Source organism: Onychostruthus taczanowskii, unplaced genomic scaffold, assembly GCF_017590055.1.
Source record: "Onychostruthus taczanowskii isolate IOZ18803 unplaced genomic scaffold, ASM1759005v1 scaffold158, whole genome shotgun sequence".
NCBI lineage: Eukaryota > Metazoa > Chordata > Aves > Passeriformes > Passeridae > Onychostruthus > Onychostruthus taczanowskii.
Window position 1 is genome coordinate 914,908 of NW_024498773.1, and position 27,974 is coordinate 942,881.

Below are 27,974 nucleotides of genomic sequence, written 5' to 3' on the forward strand. Positions count from 1 at the left end.
TGGTTGTTTTTTGGTTTGGTTGTTTGTTGGGTTTTTTTTTGGTTTTTGTTTTTTTTTTTTTTTTTGGGGGGGAAAGATTTTTGCCTTTTTTTTTTTTTTAACAGAATAAAAAGATAGAGTTAAAAGTGATCTTTGGAGGTTATGTAGTGCAGTTTTCTGCTCAAAGTATGGCTAATGCTAAAGATAGATCCTGATGCTCAGGATCTGGATCCCTAGGATCTGAAAATGTTCATGGATGGAGATTCTGCAGCCTCCTTGGGCAGCCCTTCACTGTGCTTAACTGCAACCAAAGAGATATTTTCCCTCACATTTCAAATTGAGATCTCCTTTGGTGTCATATGTGACTGTTTCATCTTGTCGTTTGCCCTGATTTTTTACACTTCTGAGGAGGATCCAGTTCACTTTAACCTCCAAACAGAGAGCTGAAGGTAGCAATTGATGTCCCCACTTAGCCTTCACTTCTGAGAAGAAGCACAGCAGTCCCAGATCCTTGATCCTCCTCCTATGCCGTGTGTTCCAGCCCCCTCCTTTTCCCTTTTTTGTCTGCTGGATCCATCGGATATGCCTTGGGTTTTACAAAGAATGTGGGAGACTGTTGGGACTGGAATTAGGTAGTATTAAGGGATATACTGATGCTTTCAAATTAATAAAGATTAGTAACAGTGCGAGGTAGCCTTAAGAAATTGTCCTTTACAAGATCTGTGAGAAATTTAATTCTTAGCTTCAAGCAAAGCAAAATTCTACACCTTAATTTAAAATACAGCAATATTAAAATTTTAAGCAACTCAGCTGAGATTGCCTTTTTGTCCAGTATATAGACACTGTCATGTAGAAACCCCCTGCCTTATAAGGACACTGTAACGTTCTTATATGCCTAAGGGTTAAAAGTGAAACAAGGTAAGCATCACCAAAGGTTGCAGAAAGCAGTGTCACTCTCATTTTACTTATGGTTATGCTGGAATGTGGAGAAAGTACAGGACCTACTAAATTCTAAATAAGCAATTCTCAAACTGAAGATTTGCAGACTTGGATCATAGTTTGCAGGAGTGCAAAAGCCTTATGGAAATTTATTTTGGTCTTTTGGGGTTTGTTTCTCTCCCAAGCTCACTCTCTTTGCACTTAATAAGGTGCCTCCAAAAATTTGGGATTTTTTCATCTAACTGAAAACTGAAGAACTGAGGAGGAGAGCAGGTAGGAGGTAAGACACAAAAGTATTATAAAAAAGAGAATTTAATAAAAATGTTAAAACCAACTAAATTCCTGCTGAGTTTTCATAATAACTCGCTGTCTACTTTTGTGTTCTTTTATTTAAAACTAAACTATGAAACATGGCATTAATAGCTTCCCCAGCTGACCTGTGCTAGACAAATGTTTTCAGTGCACTGCAGTGTGCTGTGTAAACTCTATGTAGCAATAAGGTGCATAACAGTTTGGTTTAAGATACCTATGCTACAGAGCAAGAGAAAAATTAGTTTTTAGAAGAAAGAAATTATAAAGTTGAAGAGAAATAAAGATAGGGTACTATACTAAAAAATATAAAGAGTCTTCCAGCTCAATATGGAGAACATGCTGTATTGGGCAGTGGTCTTTCATGTTCTCACAAAAACCTGAAAATATGAATGGGGAAGGAATATTGTGGCTTGAAAGATCTAGAGAGGAAGGTTAAAGGCATATTGCATGACCTGCTCAAGGAGCTTCTGCAGGAGAGGAGGAAAACTAGAAAAATGCAGCAAAACTACCCCATGGAGGACCAAGAGGATAAGTGCCTTTCCGCCTATAAAGATTTGAAAGTAGTGGTGTCCTATACACCAGAACCAAAGCACAGGCAGCAGTAGCCCATTTGTCCAGGCTACCCATCCACTCTCTGTAGGTTACCATGAAGTACCAGAGCTGACATCCAAAGTCACAGGCTGCAGGACACACCTGAGCTGGGAGAGTAATTGTACCCTTAGAATGGCAGGCTGCCTGTCCTGCCTGCTGAGGGCTGTGCTATGAAATAAACTAATAGAAAACAGTGTATTGCAGGGCTGTGTCCTTTCAATGATACTCCATTCTTCATTTTCCCTTTTGGTGTCCTAATTTTTTCTCTATTTTTCTAGTTAATACAAATCCATATCTTTACTTTTCCTCTTTGATGTTTTAAGCTATTTAGTCTGATTTTAGGTTCAGACTGGCCTAGTCACTAGATAAGCTCTGTTCTTTAACTGTCTTCAACATACTTCAAGTGTCTTTTCACTCTGAGCTGAAGTGTGGACCACTGTTATAATCAACCCTGAGTTAAAGGTCAGCTCGTGGCTTTAGCACAGGTGTGTACTTCATGGACTCCCAGAATGGTTTGGGTTGGAAGGGACCCTCAAGCTTATCTCATTCTGACCCACCTGCCATGGGCAGGGTCACCTCCCACTAGACCAGGTTGTTCAGAGCCCTGCCCAACCTGGCCTTGAACACTTCCAGGGAGGGGGCATCGACAACTTCTCTGGGCAACCTCTGCCAGGCCCCATCACTCTAACAGTTAAGAGTTTTTGCACAACAGCTAATCTATATGTACTATCTTTGTTTAAAACCATTCCTCCTTGTCCTGTCATTATATGCCTTTGCAAAAAGTCTTTCCCCATCTTTCTTGTAGGCTCCCTTTAGGTACAATAAGGTGCTATAAGCTCTCCCTGGAACCTTCTCTTCTCAAGGCAGAACAACCTCATCTCTCTCAGCCTGTCTTCTTAGGAGAGGTGCTCCAGTCCCCTGATCATCCCCCTGTGGTCCTCTGGACTCACTCCAGCAGGCCCATGTCCTGCTGATATTGAGGGCCCCAGAGCTGGACTTCCTCCAACAGTCTGCTTGACTTGGAGTTTGAATGGATGATCACATCCCAAGGGGTGTGTGTGTTACCTGAGCCATCTGGTTAAGCCTGTTTGAGATCAGTGTTGCCTAAACAAACCCTGCTGTCTTGACGTGTAGCATGTCATGTATGTAAAGCAATGCACACATTATTGCCATTAAATGAATGATTACCTGCGAAGCCTTAGATCATAAATCCTTTGATCTGATTATGAAAGCAGGGTAATGTTAGGAAAAGCCCAGTACAGAGTTTTCTTAAGAGGCTCACCACAGCTCTCTATATATAAAGTAACCAAATGATTGCTAGCTTACCTTTTTCTGTGTGTTTCCTATCTCTTCTGCAAGGTTCAGAGAACCTCTCCAAAGTTTAGGTACCATTATTGATCCAAGTCTGCTAATGAGTGCATCTTATTAGTTTATTACAACGTCTTGTGCATCACCACAAGTGTGGTACTTTCTATGGTGCTTCTCACTTAATAAAATCCCTTCCAGATTATTTTCCTTTACAATCAGGAAACCAAGATGAACACAGATTTAAGCCTAGATTTTCATTAACTTTTGTGTGGGCGATTTGGTTTACCTAAAACTTGCTTCAACATATTTTAAGTGTTTCTGTTTCTCCACATGGGTTATATGGGACTGGTTCTATAGTACATTACTGTCCTCCTGATGGTCTGTGCCAGCTCTTCACTCACCTTTTGCCATGTAACACATGAAGCAAAGCAGGGGAGTAGTGCTTGCATTGTCTCCTTGCATACAGATTTGACCCAAAATACCAGCTTGTAGCAACTGAGGGTGCTGAGCTCATACTGCTTACAGAAGGTATTTCTTTTCAGTCCACTTACCTCTCACCTCCATCCTTTGTTGGAGATTTTAGTATAGAATCTGTTTATCGAAGGGCTGAGTGGAATTAATGCCTTTTTCTGATTACTTAGGCAAGCTGAAGTCTGCAATCTCGATTGCAGACTATCAAGGTTCTGCCTCAGTCTTTATTCTAATTCACATAAATTGCAAATAAATGTTTATTGGGTTCTAGATTTGGCTGGTGCTTGGTATCTGAGAGTGTCTTCCTATCCAATGCAATTCTCACTTTGGTGAAATTCTCCAAGCAAGATGTTATCCACTTTCATCTCTTGCTTGTCCTGTGCAATCCAACTCTTTTTCTGAGATCCCTTTCTGAATGCACAAATGGCTGGCTCCTGTTTTATTTTCTGCCACCTTCTCTCCCTGCTCAGTGCAAACAGACAACAACATTATTTTCCAAATATCTTATTGTTGCCTTTCAGACTGCCAAGGCTGACTGATAAGCAGTGATTAAAAACGAGTTTGAGTACATCACTGGGTGATTCTGCACATTGCTTGGAGCTCTGAGGTGGTGTGGGTACTGTGTGAGCTTCTCTGTGATATGCCTGGCCTTCCTACTCTCTTAATTGCCCTTGAAGCTTGACAAGAGCTACTTTGCCAGCAAAGCATGCAAGTTCCCTGGAGGATTTATCTTTGGGGAAATGTAACCTGAATATGTCAGCTTTAACTCAATTGGCATCATGTGAGCTAACGGGTAAAAGGAGTGCATGTTAGTTTATCAAAGAAATTAGAAAGCACACAGCAAGAAAAAGAAATTACAATGATACATAACTCCAAATCCTACTTCTGAACATAATTTTTCCTTTTGTTCATGTTCTGGCTAACCTAGTCTTCCAGCAATGTCTCCAAAATGGAGCAAGCAGAAATGGTCAAATGTAACATCTCTCCTCTCTCCCGTCTTGGAACACTGTCTACAAACTTCCATTATGTTCTTCAGGTAGTACCTTCCTCACATGCTAAGGATCTGTATTATTGAAGAGTGATTTGTAACTTAGGTAACACTTGACACATTTGCTTATTCATTGTATCAGGCTGGGTATTTTTCAGAAACCATGACACGGCTAAAAGTACCATAGATGGCATGAGATGTCAAAGTGCATTTTCTAAGCCACTTTTTTTTCCTCTATCAATTGTTGGAGCTCCTGGTACCAAATCCACATGGGAGATGGGGACCAGGACATGGGGAGCAGTTTTTGAATGTAGCAAAGCAGGGAAAAACAGTAGCAGCAAGAGTAACCTGATAACTGAAATAATCCAGACCATATAACTTTTAAAGAACCTCTTACATCTACTCTTTCTGGTAAAAAAGGAGCTTTTTGGATTCCTGAGCAATGGGATTGATCAGTTTGAACTCAGATCCTTACAGGTGTTCCTCTGTCTAGACATATCAATAGTACTGTTAGTGGACTTTACTTTCGCTAACAAAGTACTTCTTTAAGTAAGTTAAAGTGATCCACCCATCACCTCCAAGCATCACAGCAATAAAGGGAGTGGAGCAAAGTCACTGTCAAATACACTTAGTGGAGTTTGCTCATGAGTGAGACACCAATATATGTAAATATTATACTGCTTCAGCTCCTACTAAGACTGGACTCCAACTCCTACTAAGATTGTCTTCGTACAGTATTGTTCTTTCTATAACTGGTTGAATGCCCTTTTCTGATACTTTTGGTGCTGTCATGGAACCTCCTGTTCTTTGTTACATCTTTGGAAAGGAGGCAAAGGATACATCTCTCACTTTCTGTGCCTAACAGTCAGTAACTGAACTGTGAATGTACATACTTTTTGTGTCTTCAGGGTAATGCTGGACTGGTGTTTCTATGTGCTGGTTTTGACTAGGGCAGAGCTAATTAGCTAGTATGGAGCCTTGTTTTGGATTTGTGCTGAACACAGTGTTGATTATATTCTATACCATATAGCATCATAATCAGCTGTGGGGAGAACAAAAGGGGGGACATTCAGAGTGATGGCATGTGTCTCCCCAAGTCACTATTACACATGATGGATCCCCATTCTGGAGATGGCTGAACATCTGCCTGGTCACAGGAAGCAGCGAAGGTTTTGCTTTCTTGTGTGTGCAGCTTTTGCATTCCCTATAGCTTAATAGGCAACACTAATAACTTACTAGACAATTTAGTCTTTATCTCAGCCAACGAGTTTTCTCATTTCTCTGTTTCTCTCCCCAGTCCTGGTGAGGGAAAGAGCAGTCAGACGGAGCTCAAGCAGTTTGGTGAGTAAAGGAAGGGGAAGAACAAGAGGAGAAATGCGTTAAATGCTGCTACCTAAAATCAGAGGCTGCAATGCCAGCAGCAGCTGCCGCGGAGAGAGCAGCGATACCCTCTGCTGGCAGGGAGACACGTCCGGGAACGCCACCGGAGCCGGTTTTGTTTCTCAGAATCACAGAATTATTCCCTTTCGGAGATCGTCCCCTCCAGCCCCCCCGCCACCATGGCACGGTCACCTGGAGCACCTGGAGCAGGTGACACAGGAACGCGTCCGGGTGGGTTTGAACGTCTCCAGAGGGGGAGAGTCCATGTCCTCTCCAGGCAGCGGTTCCAGAGCTCTGCCACCCCTCAAACGTGACAAAGTTCTTCATATTGTGGTGGAACTTCCTGTGTTTTAGTTTATGGCCATTGCTCCTCGTCCTGTCGCTGGGCACCACCCTCCTGGCACCCGCCTCGGAGGTAGTTACAGGCATTAATGAGAACCTCTGTCAGTCTCCTCCAGACTAAACAGGCCCAGCTCCCGCTGCCTTTCCTCACAAGGCAGAGATGCCCCACACCATCCTCGTCTTCATGGCCTCTGCTGGACCCCTCCCGTGGCTCTCTGTGCCGAGGAGCCCAGAGCTGGACACAGCACCCCGGCTGTGCCTCACCACGCTCCGGGCGGGCGGGGGTCCGGCCGGCCCTCCCTCCCTCCCTCCCTCGCAGCTGTCCCGTCCCCGTCCCACTGTCCCGTTCCGTGTCCCGGCGCCGCGCGTTATCAGCGCGCTCGCGACGACCCCACCCCGCGCCGCCCATTGGCCGCCCACGATCACCTGAGCCTGCCGGTCCCGCCCCGTGCCCCGCCCCATTGGCCGCCGCTCCGCCAGCGGCGGGAGCCGATTGGCCTCGGGAGCCGCCGCTCCGCCGCCCCCCCGCAGCGCGGCCCCGCCCCCGCCGTTTCTCTGCGCCCCGGCCTCCGCCGCGTCGGGATGAGCCGCGCTTCCCTATGGAGACCAAACGGGCCGAGATCCCCAGCAGCGTCCTGGACGACCTATGCAGGTATGGCCGTGGGGCGGGGGCGGCCCCAGGGCTGCGTTGCCGCTGCTGCCGGAGGGCGGGAAGGGCGCTTGACCCTGCCCGCGCCCGGGGTGCGGGGCTCGAGATGCTCGAGACATTGAGGGGGTGCGGGGCCACCCAGACTGAAGGGGCGGCTTTGGCCGTCCCGCGGCGGCCGGGAAGCGGAAGGACGAGGCTCTGCCCATTCCTACCGTGCCCGAGGCTCCGCCCTCCCCATGGAATCCGTCCTGGAAGGGCGGGAAGGCTGCCCGCGGCAGCCTCTGGACCTGGTGTGGGGCTGCTCCGGCGGCGGGCCGGGAGCCGAGTGCACGGGGGAAGTGGGAGAACATTGTTTATGGGGATTTCTTGCGGGGCTTGGGCCGGAAAAGGTAGAACTGCGTCGGCGGTGTTTGCGCAGGTGAAAGAAGAGCTGGGAGCGTGGGGCTGGCGTGACGTGTAGCCCAGCAGTGATGTGCTACTTGCTGCTCCGAGGTCTGGTTTCATTTGGAAGGGGTGGCGGGGAGTCCCTTCTGGGGAGCTTCCTCTGCTGGAAGGGAACGTGCCAGCGGGCGGAAAGGAAGAGCCACAGGGGCACCCTTCGGTCTGAAGCTGCCCTCTCCTGCTTGTCGGTTCTTTCAGAGTGAAATGCTTTTTTTGTTCCAGGGGCTTTGCGTTTGAATTCTCGTAAAGCGTGGATTCTGTAAAAGGGCCAAGTTGCATTTTCCCCCCGACGGTCTCAACCTCTGATCATTTGTGGTGCAGCCCTTCAAACTTTGTAATTTGTCTGTCATCCCCAGAATGTGATGACACAAACTGCATGTGATATTTGGCATGAAATAATCCTTCTATCTTACCACCTCCAAGGGACTCCTTATGAGGTATTTATGTAAAAGAGGGAAAGGTTAGTGAAGAGGAAAGATACCCCGCTTACTGTAATTAAGGTTTTCAAATGAGCGAAAATGTTTAGAAATGAGAATACCACAGGAAGGTAGAACTGTCCTGCTCAGTATTGTTTTGCACTTGTCTCATGCAAGAGTCAGAGTTTGTGGTAGGCATGTAAATTTTCAATTCCTTAAATCTGGCCTTGGAAGCATGTTTATGTTTCCATTGTGTCTGCTTTGGGCTCCCTGCAGAGAGAGGAACTTGCCTTTCAGATCCCTGTTCACATATGACACAAGATTTAAGACTTCTTCAGAAAATCCAGAGAGGAATTGCAGTGATTACAAAACTGATACAGCCTGTTAGTGTCACTTCCGTGGGGTGACTGACAGAAGGGCCCATGAGTATTTGAATCTTACATTGTAATAGGATCAGTCCCAGTGTTTTACTATGTTTCTTTGAGATACTGTAATCTTCTATCTTAGAAATGGTGTTTTGTATTGTAATTCTGTTAATGTTATAAATGTGTTATAAAAATATCTGTAATATCCTACATTCTTCAATCTATATATGATATTAGTGGGAATTTTGGTAGAAAGTGACAGGTGATTTTTCATACTCAGTTACTGGGTATTGTTAATAACAAGTTACAGGTATCCATGTCAGTTTTTGTCATGCTGCCTTGTGCGATGGAGTTGTTTAACTGAGTAAAGAAGTGGATGTGCAGTCATAATACGGGTTTAGCAGCTTCTTGAAACTTCCTTTGTCTTGTAAACAAGTCCTTTTACCCTGTCTTTTGACTTCCAGACTGTGGTTGATTCACCTTGCTGAAGTGGCCAGATGCTCACCCACTTCCCCTCTTCAAAAAACATTTGAAAAAGAGCTTTTTCTGCATCCTTGTTTTTCCCAGAGAAACTTCATGTCGGCTTCATCCTTTCATTCTCTCCTCTACCTCCTTCCCTGCGAGCTGCTCAGGGGATGGGGAATGGGGGTTGTGGTCAGTCTGTAACACATCCTCTCTGGGGCTCTTCCCTCTTATGCTTTGCCCCTGCTCCAGTGTGGGATCACTCCTACGGGCTAAGGCTTCTTCAGGACATATCCATCTGCACCAGCACGTGATACTCCAAAGACTGTAGGATGGACATCTCCTCTTCTTCTTCTTCTCCAATTTCGGTGTTTGCACTGCTGTTTCATGCTGGTTTTTTTCACTTCCTCTGCCTGTCTGGCATTTTTGTCCTGAAATACACTTCCCCACAGGCACCACCATCTCAGCTGCTGCCTCCAGCTGTGTCCCACAGTGTGTCCAGCATTAGCCCGTCACTGCCAGCACCTGGCAGCTGCACCTAGAACAACCTAGAGATGCCATGCCTGTTTTAGCACTTCAGTCACTCCAAGTAACTTACAAGTTAACTTTTTGATTAATAGGTATCATTGTATTTGGCTTTGCTATTGTTCTCTAAGCCTAATCCCTGGCATATTCTTACTCCTCTTTGATACTGCTGCATATTTTATCTTTAGATTTATGTTCAGCTGCAGTGCTGGGGCAAGAAAATATCATCAACTAGATGATATGATGTAATGTAGACTTTTAAGTTATCTTTTAGTTATAGCAACTTTATAGATAAGGGATCTTTTCAGCAGTCAGAACAGAGCCTTCAAAAGAAACTGGAAGTGGTAGTGCCAATTGAAAATTGGGAAGTTGTAAAATGTTGATATGAATAAGGTTATTTATGCGAGGGAAAATCACAGAGTGCTTTGAGTTAAAGGGACCTTAAATATCATCTCATCCCAGCCGCTCTGCCAAAAGCAGGGTCACCTTCTAGACCAGATTGCTACTGAACATTTCCGGGGACAGGCCATCCACAGCTTCTCTGGACAGTGTGTGCCAGTGACTCATGACCCTCACAGTGAAAATTTTTTTCCTATTATCTAAACCTTCCCCTTTTTCTCTTTAAAGCCATTCCCCCTTGTCCTGTCACTATGACATAGTAAAAAGACTCTCTCCAGCTCTCTTGTAGCCCCACTGAAGTCCTGAAAGGCCTCAGAGAAGACTTGCTCCAGCGTATCCCCATCCTCTTGTATTGAAGTTCCAACAGCTGGACACAACACTTAGGTGAAGTCTCACGAGAACAGAATAAAGGGTGAGAATCACCTCCCTTAATCTGCTGTGCACACTATGTTCCATCAAAAGAATGGGCTGCGAGCTCACAGTGTCAGCTCATGTCAAGATTCTCATCCACCAGCACCTCAAATCCTCCTCCCCAGAGCTGCTCTCCATCCGTTCTCTGATCAGACTGTTTACATTGTGCTTGGATTATCCCAACCCAGGCACAGCACTTGGCTGTGTTGAAAGTCATGAGGTTCACATAGACTCCTTCTCAGGCCTGCCAAGGTCTTTAAGGGTATCTGGCCAAGGCCCTTTTTCCATGTGAAAATTGGATAGGAAGATGAGAAATAAAATCATAGTAAATAAATAAAGGCTACAAACCCAGCAAAAGAATGATAAGAAGATGAGAAATCCATCAACAAAGCACACAAGTCTACAAAACCAGCAGAGGAATGATAAGGAAGGCAGTGGTGAAAACCAAACCTGGCCAGTGGTTGATGAGGGGGGGTATAGGAATGTTTGTTCCAGCAAGTTTATCTGAGTATGGACCTATTCCTGGAAAACAGAAAAAAAGTGGAGGAATCAGAATGAAAATATATTTAGACACAGACCTAAGAAATCAGAAGTAGACACAACGACAAGAAACAAACCTATTAATTTCACCAATTGGCCTACTGCCAAGAAATCACAAGCATCACTCTGAGGAATATCAGCCTGGCCTTTGTATCTCTTAGGGCTTTAGATCTGGGGGGGATCGCACACTCTGGGCTGAGAGGAGTGCCGCAGGAAAAGAGAAGCAGGGAAGGACAAAGCAAAGGTAGGCAGAAAGGGGTATAAAAGAGCTGGCTGTAAAACTGGACAAGTTACTACACTTCTCTGTCTGACCCTTCTGCCCCAGTGTCACTGACTCTCCTGTCTTATATCTTCTTAGTAAATATTTATTTTTGTCTGGATAATTCCACTCTCTACCCCCTGTATATGTGTGCTCCAAGAATGAAGTGCCAGCTGCTGATGGGAGTTCTGTCTGATATTGGGCAAGGTGTCAGCTGCTGGAGTGAGGGAGCAGATCTCAGTGCCAGCCACTCCCAGGAGGGGGTCTCAGCTCCCACTGTTTGGGGTAGCAATGATGAGTGTCCTGGGAACCAGCTTCTGTGTGGGAAGTGGTGTGAGTGAGGGCAGTGAGGGGCAGAGCACAGGCAGCTGCAGCAAGACTGGGGATGGGCGGGGGACAGGTGCCTTCCCCAGACCTCTTGTGCCTGTGTTCTCACTAGCAAACTTCAAACTGGACCATCTGGTGGGACAGGGACCTATGTGAGGGGCGTGAGGGTCTGGGGTCTGGGCAGGGCTATGGAGTGGCAAAGGAGACCTGTGATAGTACCTGGGGAACCTGTGAATGTGCCTGGAAACCTGGGGAGTATCAGGTGTGTGCCTGCACCAGTGAGGCAGTGACCTTCTGCCTCTGTCCTTGGCCAGAGTGCCTTAGAGAGACAACTAGTTCTGAGATCCTGTGACAATTCATACTTGACAGATTCTAAGTAAAGATACAGAATTTCTGCTTCGAGCAATGATAATTATGCACTTTTGGAATTTAGCTGGTTGCCCTAAGGAGCTGAATGTCAAAGATCTCCATCAAATGATTTAAGTTCAGTGGGGGGTGTATGACCTTAAATTTCTAAAAAGGAAGTTCTGCTTTCAATACAAATACATAAATAAATAAAACTTCTTCTGCTTAGCTAAAATGGTGTATCACACAGTGCTGCTTAAACTTTTATCTCAGTGACTCTGTCTGTGTGCCAGTATCTGGACTAAACCTGATTGTCCATGTTCAGTTTCAGACTGAGAAAATTTGTAGGATCATATTGAATTTTAAAATCTATGTAAATTATTAGTTTACTGTGGTTTTAAGTGAAAATATATAACTATGTTCAACTTGTGTCCTGAAAAAAATAGCACTGAAATATCTTATCAGAGTTTGCAGATGTTATTTAATGGACTTGTAAAAATCCTTTCATTTTTGTAACACAGCCATTTAAGTAGGTTGTCTTCACACTCCCTGTTTTTACAACAGTTAATTTACTTAGTATATTGTAATTTATATTTCTGAAAGATCATAATAATCCATTTTCCTTCTTGACTTTAAAAGCTGTACTTTACTTTGTGAAAACTGTTTACTGTCCTTGTGGAACATGAGGAGGATCTGGAGGTTTGTTGGTACGTGCTAATGGATCAAGAATTGTACTGTTGCAATGTTTTATTGTTAGCTGTATTTAATCAGTAGATTTGGCTAATCTTACTCTTTTTCTTTCCTGTCAGCCGATTTATTTTGCACATTCCAAGTGAAGAGAGAGACAATGCAATCAGAGTTTGTTTTCAGATTGAACTTGCCCATTGGTTTTATTTGGATTTCTACATGCAAAACACACCAGGATTACCTCAGTGTGGGATAAGAGACTTTGCTAAAGCTGATATCCTTTTTATTACTCTGATTGTTTTCTGTCTCAGTGGTAAAGTGCAAACTGAATATTGTTAACAGTATTTCATAGTATGATAATGAGTTCATGTGTTAATGATTAAAAGTTACTGCTGCTAGGTATGTGATGTTACTGAGCTCACTGCTTCCATAATTTTGTGGCACTCACAAAAGAGATGTTTCTTGGACTGCTAAAGGACTATGGAAAACAGTCTGTTTCTGATGTTTGAGGATTTTTTCTCATGGTTGCACTTTGCATGCTAGGTTGGTTTCAAGGGTGAGCTGCTGGTGCTCTTCAAACTGAACTCCACAGATTATTAATTTTCATGTAACTAGTGACATAAAGTAGTTGAAGGTGGTATGTGTTCTGCCATGGCCAGTGGTATGTATTTGTTGGAAGTTTCTGTAGAGTAGAAACTGCATTTTTACTGAATTCGAATTGTTGGCCTCGGCTGTTTTTGTTGCTTGCAAGGGCTGCTAGAATGTGTACTATCTAGTCCTTGCTAGAGAAAACTTGGTGGCTTTCATCCAGCAAGCGTTTTAGTTTTAGCCTTGTCCCATATGTTCTTGATCTGAGATTGAAATATTACTTCTAACTTTGAGGGTAATATTATCCATGCTTTCAATACACAACATACTTATCTGTTAGTTTCATAATATATATTTACTTCAGAACACTACAGCTTTTAACTGTAAACTGTAAAAATATGGTCTTATTCTGTTGGTTGATGTTATGCTGTTATTTTATAGATGTTTTTAATTATAAATGTATTTTCAGGCCAACAAAATTATCCTACTAATTGTACGCAGTGCAGAAAAAATGCAGTGTAACAGATGTTATGTTCATTACACATTTCTCTTTCTAGCCCATATTTGCCACAAATATCAGTTCTGCTGCACTGTATTTTTAAGTATTCTGCTGTGGAGTATTTTTTATCGGTAGTATAATATATGTAATATATAATATTAATACTTTGGTTAAGGACTTGCAGATTTTCTCTCAAAATTTTAGGGCTATAGAGGTTGTTTATATTTTCTCTGCATGGTGAGTTTTGATAAAGGATATTAGAATGTAGATTTCTATAACTATATGTCATTAAATTATTTTTTTTGCATATCAAATACTGAAGATAGGATTCTGTGCCATAATCTTAACAAATGATTGTTGCAAAAGTGCATTCCCATTTATTTCAAGCACAAGAAACTGAATTTTTTTCTGTCTCTTGCTCACTTCAAAATTAAGAAAATATGTTTGCAAATAATACATATTCAAAATAACTGTTATGGAGTTACTTTTTTTCAAAATTGCCTTCCTTCAAACAATCAGCCTTGTGCAGTCTTTTTTCTTGGTGTTTTTTTTAGTGTTTTGTTGGCTTTTTTTTTAGTGTCTTTTTTGTTTGGTTGGTTTTGGTTTTTTGTTTTTGATTTTTTTTGGTTTTTTTTTTCATTTATTTAGATTGCTTTGTATAGGAATTGCTGAATTACTTGATGCTCTCTGACTTTCAGTGTTTGGTAGTGGATTATTTGTAATTTTTTTTTTACTTCCAAGAGACTCTATCTTGAAAAGACTTAGGGGAGGGAGTGTTTATTCTAAATTGGGCGTGAATATCTTTTGTATTTGGTATGTGCTTTGGAACTGGCTGCTTTTTATTTTCCTTAACATGCTGCTATACTCTTCAGTCACTGCCCCTTTTTACTGCCTCAAGGTGAAGATGTACAGAAGGTTTTAGATGAGTGGAAAGAATACAAAATGGGAGTGCCAACCTATGGTGCAATCATCCTTGATGAGACACTTGAAAATGTAAGTATGGAAATAGTTGTGAAGGACTGTCTAGAGGGAGGGATGGCATATGCTGGCAGAAGTAATTCTTTGTTGTTTACATTTTCTTCTGGAGAAATTTACATTCATTGTCAGATTCACAGAGATACGAGAGTTGCTTGATATTGGTAACTGTGTACAGAAATATAATATGTGAGTCAGTAAACACACTTCTGCATGCTTTCCTTCTCAGATTTTATTTTTTTATCTGAGTTACATGATTCTGTAAAATATTTCACACTTCTTGCTAGAACACAGAAAACCTAACGGTTTCCTTCCTTGAGGCTAACATATTCTTTTGGAGAACAAGGGGATGGTGGAGGGAAGACATTTAATGAAATTGGTTAGAACACCTTCATGATTGACAGTTGCATTCCCTTGTCTTTTGTAGGTTCTTTTGGTTCAGGGCTATTTAGCAAAATCTGGTTGGGGATTTCCAAAAGGGAAAGTAAATAAAGAAGAGGCACCTCATGACTGTGCTGCTAGAGAGGTAAGTTATATCAACTCCTTTAAGATAAAGAAGTGAAATTTTGCTGAAATCAGGATATATGTGTTGGGTGAAAAGGCACTTTACTTAGGTAATCCTGTTATTGAAATTCTGTGAATAAATAGTCTGTTCTTGCAGTCATCTTCTGGTGCCTTTCTGAGTTCCAAAATGGTAGTCAAGGCTAAGGTTATTGTCATGGTTTGACCCGGAAGTGAGGTTTTGGGAAGTTATGGTTATGTTAAATAAATAAATAGCTAAGGTTATATATTAAATAAATAAATAAATATAAAAATTATATAGATTAATTATATATATAATATATATATATTTATATATATAAGTAATATATAAAATAATTATACATTTTATAAATAAAACAAAAAAAAGGTTTCTGTTTCACATGCTTTTGCACTAATGTGCTGCATGAAGTGAGTGCTGTTTTTAAAGTTCTCTGCTGAACTGTGAATTTACATTTAAGTATTACTTGTGGTGCTTGGGAAATCTTATGTAATTTAGGACTTTTGGTGTATTAATTTCAAGGGTCACCATAACTTTAAAAACATGGAGAAATGGGAATTTAGCCTATGTACACTGGTCGCTGTAAAGAGGCTAAAAAGCTGAGTTGGAGGCTGTAGAATTTTATGTAAAAATTGTGAAGAACTTTTCTGTTTTCCAGTTATGCTATTTTTCAGTTATTTTCAGGAGCAAGAGTCAGTGTATATTGCAAGTAAAATCTGAAAAATAAAATAATCTGTATTTATTGCTCCTGGAGACATAGATATGTAGTGAAGCTGCATATTCAGAATGGCCTGTAAAAGAATAATACTGGTACAAATTCAGTGTTCATTCAACATAATACAGCCAGAGTTTTTGAGAGAGAAAATTAAGGTGAGAGAAAGTAGTATGATGCATTTAGTGTTCTTCAGTTGGACTGAATCAGTATCTGAGAAATCACAGGGTTTTGGGGTTTTTTTTGTTTGCTTAAGTATGCCTGTCAAGGATAAACTAGACAGCTACTTCAAGAAGAAGTTACATGAAGTGTATCTTCCTCTTCAAGTTATGCCAGCAAACGCATTAAAGGTGACACAGTTATACTGGAGAAAAAAAATCTTTCGATGGTGTTGTTGATTTGAAAAATGTATTTAGATTTCACTAGTGAACAGCAGTGTTGTTGCCATCTTTTTTTCTGACAGGTTAGATTGTCATTGTGGATAGGCTGACAGTTTATTTTTTATCTGAAATAAATCTTTCAACTTCTTTCACTGGAGTCAGCACAGATCTGAAACCATAAACTGCATATGTGTAAAATCTAATTGAAGAGGTCTTCAATTGGCAGTGCCTACAGAGTTCAGTAGTACCTCAGAAGCTGATGAGAACTAACCCCATCCATATTAATAAATTGCTGCGTGAAGGTGTAATAGAATTGTTTCAGCTTGCATAACAGGTTTGCAGTTTCAGAGAAATATAAAGCATGTAGATCCTTTTTCTATTTCTTAGCAAACCTCTGTGTGTAAAGGCTTGTTTTTCCCAGCAGTTTTCATGGATGTATCTGAAACATAGTCATTCCTTCACTTGTGGCAATAGGTTGTGAAAGGATGACTCTGAATACACACACACTGATTTAATCTAAATACTTCTCAGGTGTTTGAAGAAACTGGGTTTGACATAAAAGATTATATCTGCAAAGAGGACTACATTGAGCTGCGAATCAATGATCAGTTAGCACGGCTGTATATCATTCCTGGAGTTCCCAAGAACACGAAGTTCAACCCCAAAACTAGAAGGGAAATTCGGGTATGTGCTATCTTGTCTGAATTTACAGGAACTTTGCAGAAGTTGCTTTTTAAATCCAGAAGTGTGTAAAATAATGAACCCACAGTGAAAACCTTAAATGCTAGGTACCAGTGCACTGTAGGGTTTTGTGTTGACTTCTTGCAGCTCACCTGCAGGTCTGATACTTGACCATCTGTCTGACATCTCCATTCACCATGAAAAGACAATAGAGCATGCTGCTAAAATACAATTCTCCTTTTCTCATAGGTGATGTATATATTCATTATATTATTCATAGTTACAGATGCAAATGTAGCTATATATTTGCAAGTTTAATTATTAGTTGGGGACATGCAAAAGCCATATCAAAAGGACATATCCAGAGGATAAACTAAGGATTGTTTTCTTTCTTTCATGTCTAATACTGTCAGATTTAAAAAATAGTATATTTTAAGGAGGAAGTTGGGAAGGGGACAGAAAAAGGGAACTATTTTGGATGTATTGTGTACCATTAGGCTTTTAAAAGGTATTGTGAAAGCGAAAGACAAAGGCTCAGGTAACAACTTGTTGGAACCTTTGTCAGTGGTATCTGTAATCTTGAAGTTTGATTTTTTCCTTTATGGCAATTCAGTTCAAAACGGCTATATTTCCATGCAGATTGTGTCACTAAATAGGGCATCTTGCTTATTTTGCTTTCTAAATAAAGAAAGTATTTGACTCAACAGGACTTAATTTCTTGCATTAGAGACCTGTTTTTTTAAAACATAAGATGAAATTTAAGTGTTTTTTAAAACATACAGTAAATATGGTACTTTGTATAACAGTGACCATATGTGTGGGAATATTGAAGAGTTCTTCCAATGACAGAGTTTTGAAGCTTTGTCTTCATCTGATCTAATGCCACCAGGAAGGCTGGTTTTGTACTCCCTGTAGAAATTGAATACTTGTTCAGTTTGTAACTTGTTTCCATAATTTGCATATTTTCTGTACCTAGGGCTTTCAGAGTAGATTCTGTAATAGCAAATCTCATGTGGGTTCTTCTACACTGTCTGTGGTCAGAATTCCTAATTTTGTTCCCCATTCTGCTAAGTATACAGTTTTAGCTATTAAAACTGTAACATATAAACAGTAACACAAATCCTATCCTATTGCCATGGGTTTTTTTTCTTTTATTACAAAACATGAAACTTTAGTCAAACTAAACACCCTTCTTACTTTTGAATGGGTATTGGTGGTCCAGTATTGATCACACTTTAAGTAAAAAGTTTTTGAAAAATACTCAAAGCCTGTACATTCTGTGTATGGCATTCATGTATGGCATTCTGTGTGCAATAGTTTGGTTGGTTTGTTTATGAAACTCTTATTCAGAATTTAGTTGCTGATTAATACCTTTCATATTTTAGGTGCGATATCGTGCAATTTTGTGCTGTACCATCTGCTACTGTAGTGGCAGTCGGAAGAGTTAATTAACCTTTTGTGAAAACCTTTTGTGAAAAACGCTGTTGTGGCCTGTTAATTTAAGTCTTCCATGGTAATTTTTTAATTAAGGGAAATAATTGTGGCTGATACACATTTGTAAAATTCTGATACGGCTACAATAGAGGGTATTTTGATTTTATTTCTTGTTTTTCTAGAATATTGAGTGGTTTTCCATCGACAAATTACCATGCCACAGAAATGACATGACCCCAAAGTCCAAGTTGGGTTTGGCACCTAACAAATTTTTTATGGCAATTCCTTTCATCAGGTATGTTTGAGATGAGGCAAATACTAGGCCAGGGTCTTTCAGATAACTTTAAATTCTTTAGATTTGTTTTGGTAAGTAGATCTTGTTGTACTACTCCTTGCTCACAGACCATTGAGGGAATGGATTTCCCGAAGGAATGGAGATTCCTCAGACAGTGACAATGGTTTTTCATCTGCAGGGAGCACACCCTCTAAGCCCAACTTGGAAAAAGCTAGGTAAGAACCAGGTCAGTTTAACATCTCTATATTCTTTCTTACAAAACACTGGTCATACAAATACGACGATATTATACAATGACAATTATATACAATACTGCTTGTCCTTTTCTCTTTATCCAAGGATTTGTGTTCCAGTAATAAGTAAATAACAGAAAAATAAGCATAGACGTATATCATAGATTTGTAAGTAAGGTGAGAACTTAATTAATGTGTTGATACACTGGTGTCAGAACTGAGATTATTTCCTCAGTCTTGTTTATGGGAATCAAAAAAACCAGAAGCTAAAGCAAGTAGATAACTTCCAGTGCTTCAAGTTCAATATTTTTGGCACTTCTGCAGAGGAAAAGTAGGTCTCTCCAAAGCAGGAGTGTAAAGTAGTCTAAGAAGTGCTAGATAAAACCTATGGGAATCAGTAGGGGAACATGTGCTGCTGGCTTTAGATTCAGCTGAGTGGAAAGTGGTAGAGCAAATGTTGAAACCTGTAGTCCTTATGAGAGGACTTCAGTAATTTGAGCCAGGGCAACACCAAGACTGAGAACAACAGGGCAAATGTTAATGTGGACTTGGCCTCTTGTCTTTGGAGAATGCAAATGGCAGTGAGCATTATTAGAGTTTCCATACTAGGTTACTTAAGATTGTCTTCCAGATTATTCTCAAAAAGCAGAAACTTTTTTCATATTTGTCTTCTGCTCTCAGTAGATTTGAAGTTGTGTTGTAAACTGTCTTTGTTTTCCTGCACTAGATCCAAACTTCGCTGTAGTCAACAGGTGTTTACAGATGGCTTTTCAGGAGAGCACTTGGTGAAGCCAAAACAGCCACAGAAGCCATATAATCATCCTGAGGTGTCTGAAGTTTTGAAAATAAAGGTAGGTTGTTTGTTAGGCAAGCATCTGGACTATTTAAAATGGATGTCTTTGTTCATAAGGGTTTCCTCTCTAGGACAAAACCAATGAATTTAGTCTCCAGAGGATGCAAAAATAGAGATGTGGGAGTGGGAGAATACTCTTGGGCATTCTTTGATTTCTCTCACACTAGAAGTGGTGGTATCAGGTAGCAACTGTGTTGTTTCATGTACAGATAGTAATTAGTACTTGCCGTTTTGCTGGAATCTCTAGTATTTCTGCATTAGTGCATGGAAATTCACTGAACTGAATTAATTGTGTAATAATTCTGTCATATTCAGTGCTAGAGAGAATGGGTAACAGTTGATGGCCCTGTAGCTTGAGTGTGTTTGGTTAGTTTCACTGGGCTTCCCTTTTTTCTGCAAAAGAAACTGTTTACATGTTTTGAAGTTACTTGGAGTGAAGTTTTAATTACTAAGTAGGAAATGTCAATGCAATGATGTCCAATTCTGCCATTTAAACTCTTCCCTCTACTTATTTTGGATTTAACAGCAGAGTCAGAGCCTGAGGAACAATGGCAGAAAGCAAAATCAAGACACTTCCAGCCAAAAGAAGCGAACAAATGGACTGCATAGTCAACCAGTTAAGCAAAACCATAACTTGGTAAGAAACATGCAGGGTCTGTGTCAGTAATATGTTCCAGTAATGCTTAACAAATATCCAGGGCAATGTCCTGCTGAAACAAAGTAGAGTGCTTATCTATCAAGAGTATGTTTGGTCAGAGTATTTGATACATGTTTGTAGATGTATAACATTTCTTACCTTGTATGCATATACATCTATAAACAAGCATACTAAATTTCAAAGTTTGCATTTTAGAAGTAAGTAATTTTAGCTGTTGAAAATTTGTCAGCTGTTTCAATACACAGTCCTGCAGCTTTCCAGGTTCCTGTCATGTAAAAGCCTTCTGTGGTGTGTAGTACACATCTTATTTATTGATGTGTGATGTCGTACTGTAAGCATGGGGTTTTGTTATGCAACACTTTAGAAAGTGGTGATGTAAATACTTATTATTTCCCTTCTCTCCAGCAAAAAATGTTGAGACACAGACTTGGCTTGGATGCCAGAATCTCATATAGTTTTTCAATCATAATGTAGAGCTAGTTACAGCAGTTTGTAAATTCCAGTGTCACACTGTTTGTGTTTTACTTTCCCTTGCAGTTACTAATTGTGTTTGTCCAGTTCTCAGTGGGACTTGACTCACTGGGCTGTGCTCTCCCTTAGAGTAGAATGTGCTTTGGATTTCCTGTTTTTTTATGGCTCTTCAGTATACTTTGTTGGCCCTTGTGCAGCAGTGAGCCCCCAGTTCTCTATGCAGCTCAGCTGGCTTTTCCAGGCTTTAGTTTTTTTTGTTTACAGGCTTTAAACTAAATTCTTCCCATTCTGGCTTGTGATTATTGCTTCTTTCTCTTATTCATGTAAACATACAGAAACCAGAAACTTGTCCTAAATTTCTTACTGCAAGAAATGATTAGTTATGTTTGGGTGTAGAAGAGTGAATTGACTGCCCAGAAATTTAAATGGATAGGAAAAAACTGTAATGGTAATCAGTAAGATCTTAACTGAGATAAGTGTTAATGCTCCCCAGTTACTTTGCAGGGTTTTCACAAATTTTTCTAAATATTTATCTTTTTCTGTTTCAGTTGTGTTTTCATGATGGTCCGTCTTTCAAAGTTTAAATATTTTGTGTCCAGTGATAATTTTGTGATGTAATTTGAAGGCCAGGAAACTCTTAATTTGGAGAGAGTGCAAAGGGCCATATTTTTTTGTATCAGTGTACTTACAGCAGCAATACCTGGGGCTAAAACAATTCCTCCCTTAAGAATTTTCAGTTTGTGTCTCTAAAGCATGTTAATTTAATTGGTAGTAGCAGCATGTCTGTAAATACATTCCCCTTGCCTCTTTTGGGACAAGCTCTCTGAAGAGTGGGTTTATGCATGCACAATGTTGATTACACACCATCATATGCAAGATGCTTCCATCTTAAAACAAAATTTTCCCCTAAAAGTCTGCATATTAGAAATGTTTTAGTGACTGTTAAAAAGTTGCATGATTCTGAAAGACTTGTGGATTTAAAGCATGTTTGCTACATCAAGTTATGTGACAGAATTACAGCTGAGTTAGAGGTAAAATAATTCAGATGTGAGGTGTGTCAAAGCAAACCAGCATGCCAGTTAGATGATGCTTAAATATAATGCCATTTCTTTATCAAATATGTGTAATGTATGGTCATTCTCTTCACCAGAAATGTGAAAAAAGGCTTAATCCAAGAAGACTTCAGGATAACTTTGAAACAGGCAAGTGCAGTCAGCATTTTCATCCACTGTCCTGTGCTACAGGCTGAAGGCACCTGAATAATGATGGTTGAGGGCTTTTCCTCATGCCAACATTCAAAATCTTATAAAACCATGTTTTTCCAAGGTAGTTTGAGGTTTTGTTTGTTTTTTAATGAAAAAGATACTGTTTCATGTTGGTCTTGCACACCTGATATACACCAGGTGGCTGAGTGAAAAAGTAACTAAAAGCTAGTTTAGAAAAATAGCATCTGAGTCAACACAGTGCTGGTAATTGAGTGTGCTTTAAGGCTTTCTGTCCTGCTAGTAATAAGCTGCAGCAGAGTGCACACAGTTCCTTACTTATTGCTCAGGAGACAGTGCCCTTTTTTTTCTCCTTGTTGAGAAATGGCTATTGAGAAATGAAACAGTATTATACATGTAAAATATACGTATATGTATGTGGCTGTTGAAAGTGTTTCCAGATTGCAGTGAATTTGAAGATTTATTCTAGCCTCTAGACAGCTTTTAAATATGGCTGGTTTGAGTTACCTTCTTCTGTTTATGACCAAACATACACGTTTTGTTATAAGTATTAATTGAATATATGTTTGAGGTATGGCTTTGTGTTGTTTCAGATACTTTTAGTGGCAGCTGCCCATTTAAAATTTGTTTAATACCTTTTTCTCTTTAAGCAGAAGCAGCATACGAGATGTGTTGCTCCAGCGAAGATGTGCTGCCAGAACATGTAGACGGACATTCTGTGGCATGCAATGGCCATTACAAATTTGTTTTTTCATCAAGAGCTTTCTTGAGTTTCAAGTTTGACCATGATGCCATAATGAAAAGTTTTGACCTCTGACAGCAAACTTATTATGAGTAAGAATTAGACTTGCCTGTTGCAACGGAGGGGGTTTCTTATCCAGCCTTACTCTTTCTCAGGAGTTTTTTATTTTGTTTTGTTTGTTTGTTTTTGAATGCAATGCAGGGACTGACTGCTGGTTTGGAAAGGTTTGTTCTCTTTGCAGTATGGGAGTGGCATAGTCAAGTGTTGCACTTTAAATGCAGTCTAGCCTTTGTCCACAAAAGTACCTTTCCAATGTTCAGTTCACTTGTTCCTAGCTGTGCATTAGAGGGCATTCTTTTTACTTGTGGTTTTTTTTTTTGTGGTTTGAATTTTTTTTTTATTGTAACTTGCCGTGTGTTTTGTAGAATGTCATTGACTTTTTTTTAACTGTTGGAGTATACCAGCTTGCTAACCTTTTAACTGTTCTGATGTAAATTATTGGACTTGTTTGTCATTATTTTGTAGAACATTGCAATATACACAGTGGCAATGAAACTAATTCTCAGAGGACAGCTCTGTCCTAGTGATTTTGAAACCAAGTTGCACATTTCAAACCTAGTCTCAGCCTGTCATCCTTTCTCTGTACTGATTGTTTGCCCCAAATACCTTCCCTCCTTCACACTGATAGTTTTTGTTGGCTGGCAATCACTAGTACTTGAGTCAAATATATAGAGTGTTGACTTTTTGTACCTACTCTTCCTTGGTCTTCAATAATGACACTCAAACTGGGTAAAACTCAGTCCTTCAAAGTGTCTAACTTAGCTCTTGTGCACTGCCCACAGCTGCATAAGAAGAAGTTACAAAGCAGCTGCTTGCGGAAAAAGAGAAGCTTAAACTTGTCTGTGAGAGGTAACTTGCGTAGAATTTATACTGAATGTAAATAAGCCTCTGTAGATCTCACTGAGGAGGAGGGCAGGTGCATGGGTGATAGAGGCATTGTGTGACACTGAACAGCTTAATCAGGCTTCCAATAACTGTTCCAAGGGTGTTCAGTATTGTATCCTGTGCTGTTGTCCTCAGATATCTTGTGTAGTGTATCTGCTCTGTATATATCCAGTAGTATTGAATTGCACTTGCAGTTAGCATTTAAATGATTTAGCCTCAGTCATTTTTCAGCTACACTGCTTTCTTAGGAAAAACATGAAAGATGGGGTGGAGATAGAGGGGAGGAACAAAAAACCTGTAAGAGTTGGGGTGATGAGCTGTTACATCTCCTGCAGGTCAGTGGGTTTTGAGCATCTGTGTTGCAGTGAAGAGAAATGCACTGAAATCATTTGTCACAGCAGCTTGTGATAGCAAGCATGTCCCAGATTTAAAAATGGACTTTTCTCTAGAATAGAGGTAATTGATAACTTGATAGGTTGAATGAACTACACCCTTGTAGTGTATCTACATGCACTGAGTTTTTATGCAACTCATATATGTCATCCAAAACCAAAATCCTGGTCTTCCTTCAACCACCCTACTTCATACACCCTACCTAGCGTTTTCCTCAGAAATAGCTTTAGAACTTTCTCCTGGTTTATTCACCTGTCTGGCACCAGGTGATTTGGAACTCTAATGCTGTAATAATTTTGGCCATGGGATCGTTCAACTTCTGTATCAGTCAACAGGAGAAATGGACTACAGCATTTCCTCCTTCTGGAGGACAAGGGTTCTGAGGGCCTTGTTTTTCAAGACCAAATTGTGAAATAGCTCAATCTAGCTTTGACTCACTTTTTTTTTTTTCTTTTTTTTTTTTTCTTTTTTTCTTAAACGTATCCAAAGGCCATACAATGACAAAGAAGAGTAATTGAGAGGGTAGGATAATGCTGGAAAAGGTTATGTTATTCAGCTTCAGGTGAAAACTAATATTTTGTTACTTCTTTGTGCTGTTTTAGTTGATTTCCCAGCAAAAGTGCCTTTACTCATGGTGAGGCAGAAGTTTGTATCATATCCTGAGGCTGCTACTGCCTGTGGAGCTAATAGGACTCTCCTAAGGCATAATTAAATAACGGGCTGTGGAAATCTTTTTATAAATAAGTTGACTTTTCAGATAAATTAGTTATAGATAATTTAGTGCTCTGTGAAATAATGGGGATGTTGATGAAGCAGTGAACTTGGAGCATCTGTCTTCTGTTTGGGAAGTCCTGTCCCAGGCAAGAGGAAGTCTTTAGAACAATGGAAGCATGTTCTATGAATAGGAGATGCTGGCTGCCCTCTGTTTACTGTGTAATATTTTCTTCTTAGTGAAAGCTTGGTCCAGTATAAGAGACATTGGTTGCTTCATTAAGCAACCCAAAGTGAAGCTTATACATATGTAATTCATTTTAGTAAACCTAGCCTTAATGTGAGTTGCAAATAAATGTGATAAATATGCAATAACTTCTTTGTATAAGGGTACAGTTTCCTTTAGTAGCATTGCTTTCTGCTTTCGTAGTAAGGTTTATCCTAAAACTATGTAAATGTGGTGGCATGTGATCCACTTGGTGGGCTCCAACGTGCCCTGCACCACGAACATTTTGTTTACTGTTGTTTATGTTCTTATTTCACCATCCCTTTATAATTGTATTTCTAAGTTTAGAAGTACTGTTTACATTATCTTCCATAAAACAGTGAAGAAATACTGCAAGTGAGATACAGGCTTTAGTTCTGTGAGTTTTTACTTTACAGGAGCTAGACACAGGGAAATGGGAACTGTATGCATGTCCGACTCGAGAGCTGGTGTTGAGATACTTGAAAAACAAACACTGTCAATTTGAGAATGCTGCCATGTTAGGGGTTATTCATATAATAAATGGTCAGTTAGTGTTCTTGGAATCAACGTGCAGAGTAAACAAATATTTAGCAAAAATCCTACAGCCGTGTGGTGCTAGGAATCTGGTACTAGTGTGCAGTTTCTAGTACTATATCAACTCCCTGCTTTAGCATAAGGTTTTTAGCATGTCTTCTCAGAATGCTTCTATACTTTCACCTTGGACTGAAGAATGGCCTGCCCAGTTAGTTAAGTGACTGAAGTGCTGCTGACTTCAGCTCCTTGATGTACATCAATCATCCAGCTTTTGAAAGTAACTGTGTTTTGCATAGTTTGAAGTCTGGCAACAGTGATTCTGGGAAGGAGAGGGGGGAAACAGCTTTACTTATTGCACAGAGTATTATTTTTTACCACAATGTAAATTCTTTAGACCAAACATGCATAAATTGTTTCTAATGAACTTTTGGGCCTAATCACTGTTCCAGGCTTCTGTGCTGTGTTTCAACCTTCCTGAACTAATTTGGTGATTTGAGAACAATACTTAGTGATTTTCTTTCACCTAACTGTGGCAGTTACAGATGTAACAGTTGCTTTTAGAAACAAGGCAGGCTTCAGGTCTGGCTACTTCTAACATACTTGCTCTCAGATTGTAATTTCAGATAAGAACACAGTTCTTCCAACCTTTACTTAATGTGGTGATTTGCTTTTGCACTCATGCCATTATGGTGTGAAAAGCAAAGAGTCTACATTAAGAATCCAAACTCCAATATCCTGTGGTGCAAGACAGCACTGCTGCTCCAGGGGTAACTGACTGTCCAGTTGTGGGGTCAGTGGGTTGCTTAATCCTCAGATACTTGGGGTTTTGTTACAAATTCTGAGCAACAGGTTTCTTTTCCAGAGGTAAAGCCAGGTGCCTTCATGTTTGAAGTTAGGAGGTTATATTCTAAATGTGTTAGGAAGCTCATAGTTACTGAGAATTAGTAGAATAGTCTCTCTTGTTGATACTGATTTCTGTAAATAAACCAATTTTAAGTCTTGCACTGTAAATGTTAAATAATCTGGTGCTTATACACAACTTCATAATTTCAAATTGTTTTTTGTTACTACAATATTTCAGCTTTTGAAACAACCAAAATTATTTCAGATATGGTAAATTTATACAAACTAACTGAAGGTGCTTTTACAGTAAATTAGACTTAGAAACTCTTCTGTAATAGGTTTTTGTTCATATGCATTTATAGCAATAGTGTAGTCAAGAATGGAAGTAGGCTAAATGCTAGTATTTGCACTGTTCTTAATCCCATATGTAAGCACTGATAGATGCAGTAGGTTTTGTGCTGTGTGTGCATTTCACTTTTTCATGTAGCTTGTGAACTTAAAAGGAAGTCAACATTAAACAACAATGACATTGGCCACATTCAAGATTGTACCAGAGGAACTATTCCAGATTGGTAGCAGTATAATGAAACAAAATACGTGGGGTGTGTCTTTCCATTGAAAATGTTAGGTTTAGCAAGACTTAACTTTTTGTACGGATTCAGCTTTACAGAAACTCTTATCTTTAAATTGTTCTCAGCTCTGAGTGCTTTTGGGAAGTCAAAAGTGGCTTTGAGTCCTCCTTCAGTTCTTCCAGGAATAAACAAGCTTCCTTTTAAGTAACTGCTAACATTTCATAGAGTACAGAATGTTTAAATTTGGAAAGGTCTCTATGGATTTTACTGAAAACAGAGTGTTTTGTAATTTCTAAGCATTTATTATCAGAAGAACTAGCTTCTTGTTTCCAGTATAGGTTACAGTTCAGTGCCTTTAAGAAAATGATTACAGCTCATAGAGCATTAATCATTTTAAAATAAGGCACTCATAGCTTTTTGAGAAAACACATCTTGCAAACACAGTTCTCTATGACACATTTCCAATGGTGAGAAGAACTTTGCAAATTTTTTTAAGCATGTTTGATCAAACTTACTAAACTGTGGGGATGAAATTTGTATCTTACTGGTTGGTTACATAATTTTGTTATGCAGAAAATATACGGAAAACTGCATGATTAAGAGCTCTCAGCAAATACTTCTCATGACAATACTTGCAACAGAACTTTACTGTGTCTGCATGGCACTGCACTATGTGGAAGTTTAACTTCATCCCTGAGGAGCAGTTTAGCTGGGTTTGCAAGGCACTTTTACCATTAAAAAGCAAAACAGACCCCCAGAAGAAGGTGTGGGGTTGTTAAGTCAGGCAGAATGCTTGATCAGTGTTCATGTTCCAGGACTCAGACTTGAGTATTGCTTCCAAACAATGACACTTTTCAGGGCAGCGCTGCATGCCTCGCAGAAAACAGGAGCCAGTGCTTTGTGGTGTGGCTCAGGCATGAAGAGTTATGTCTTCCTCCTGTTTGTTAAAGATCAAGAACTTGATCTGTTTTCCTCTGTGTGTAAGTGGCACATCGGTGCTCATTAAGTAGAAAGTACGTACAGCTAAAGAGTTAAAATTATTACAGATTTTATACAACTTCCATTATGTTCTTTTGAAGAAAGTTTGCATTAGTCAGCTCTTCAGTTGTATTAAGTAGAATCTGTAACTACCTGTAACATCTACTGTACTGATTATTGTGATTTTGTTTGTTATAAATTGATTCAAAACTGAAGCACACCATTTAGGAGACTATAACTAAGTTAACATTTTCTTCTATGTTGTTATTTTTTCCTCTGTAAAATTAAATTACTTTATAAATAAACATATTGAAGTACTGCAGTATGAAT

The 27,974-nt window shown here is 39.9% G+C and overlaps 1 protein-coding gene across 1 annotated transcript; it reads left to right on the forward strand.

The window, feature by feature from the left end:
* The first annotated feature begins 79 nt into the window (after positions 1–79).
* On the forward strand, positions 80–27,964 carry DCP2 (decapping mRNA 2). Its single transcript, XM_041399192.1, has 11 exons — positions 80–6,962; positions 12,259–12,410; positions 14,089–14,216; positions 14,626–14,724; positions 16,363–16,515; positions 18,129–18,241; positions 18,349–18,456; positions 19,202–19,325; positions 19,854–19,964; positions 21,607–21,658; positions 22,333–27,964. Exons 1-11 carry the CDS (start codon positions 6,400–6,402, stop codon positions 22,494–22,496), a joined length of 1,767 nt encoding a protein of 588 aa, XP_041255126.1. The 5' UTR covers positions 80–6,399; the 3' UTR covers positions 22,497–27,964.
* Positions 27,965–27,974: the final 10 nt, after the last annotated feature.

What these genes read in the sequence shown, in the direction of transcription:
- DCP2 (XM_041399192.1), top strand. Translation starts at nt 6,400, where the DNA reads ATGAGAACCTCTGTCAGTCTCCTCCAGACTAAACAGGCCCAGCTCCCG. An exon ending in ATGACTGTGCTGCTAGAGAG is followed by an intron (nt 14,725 to 16,362) that starts GTAAGTTATATC and finishes AATACTTCTCAG; the next exon opens with GTGTTTGAAGAAACTGGGTT. An exon ending in ATGGCAATTCCTTTCATCAG is followed by an intron (nt 18,242 to 18,348) that starts GTATGTTTGAGA and finishes CCTTGCTCACAG; the next exon opens with ACCATTGAGGGAATGGATTT.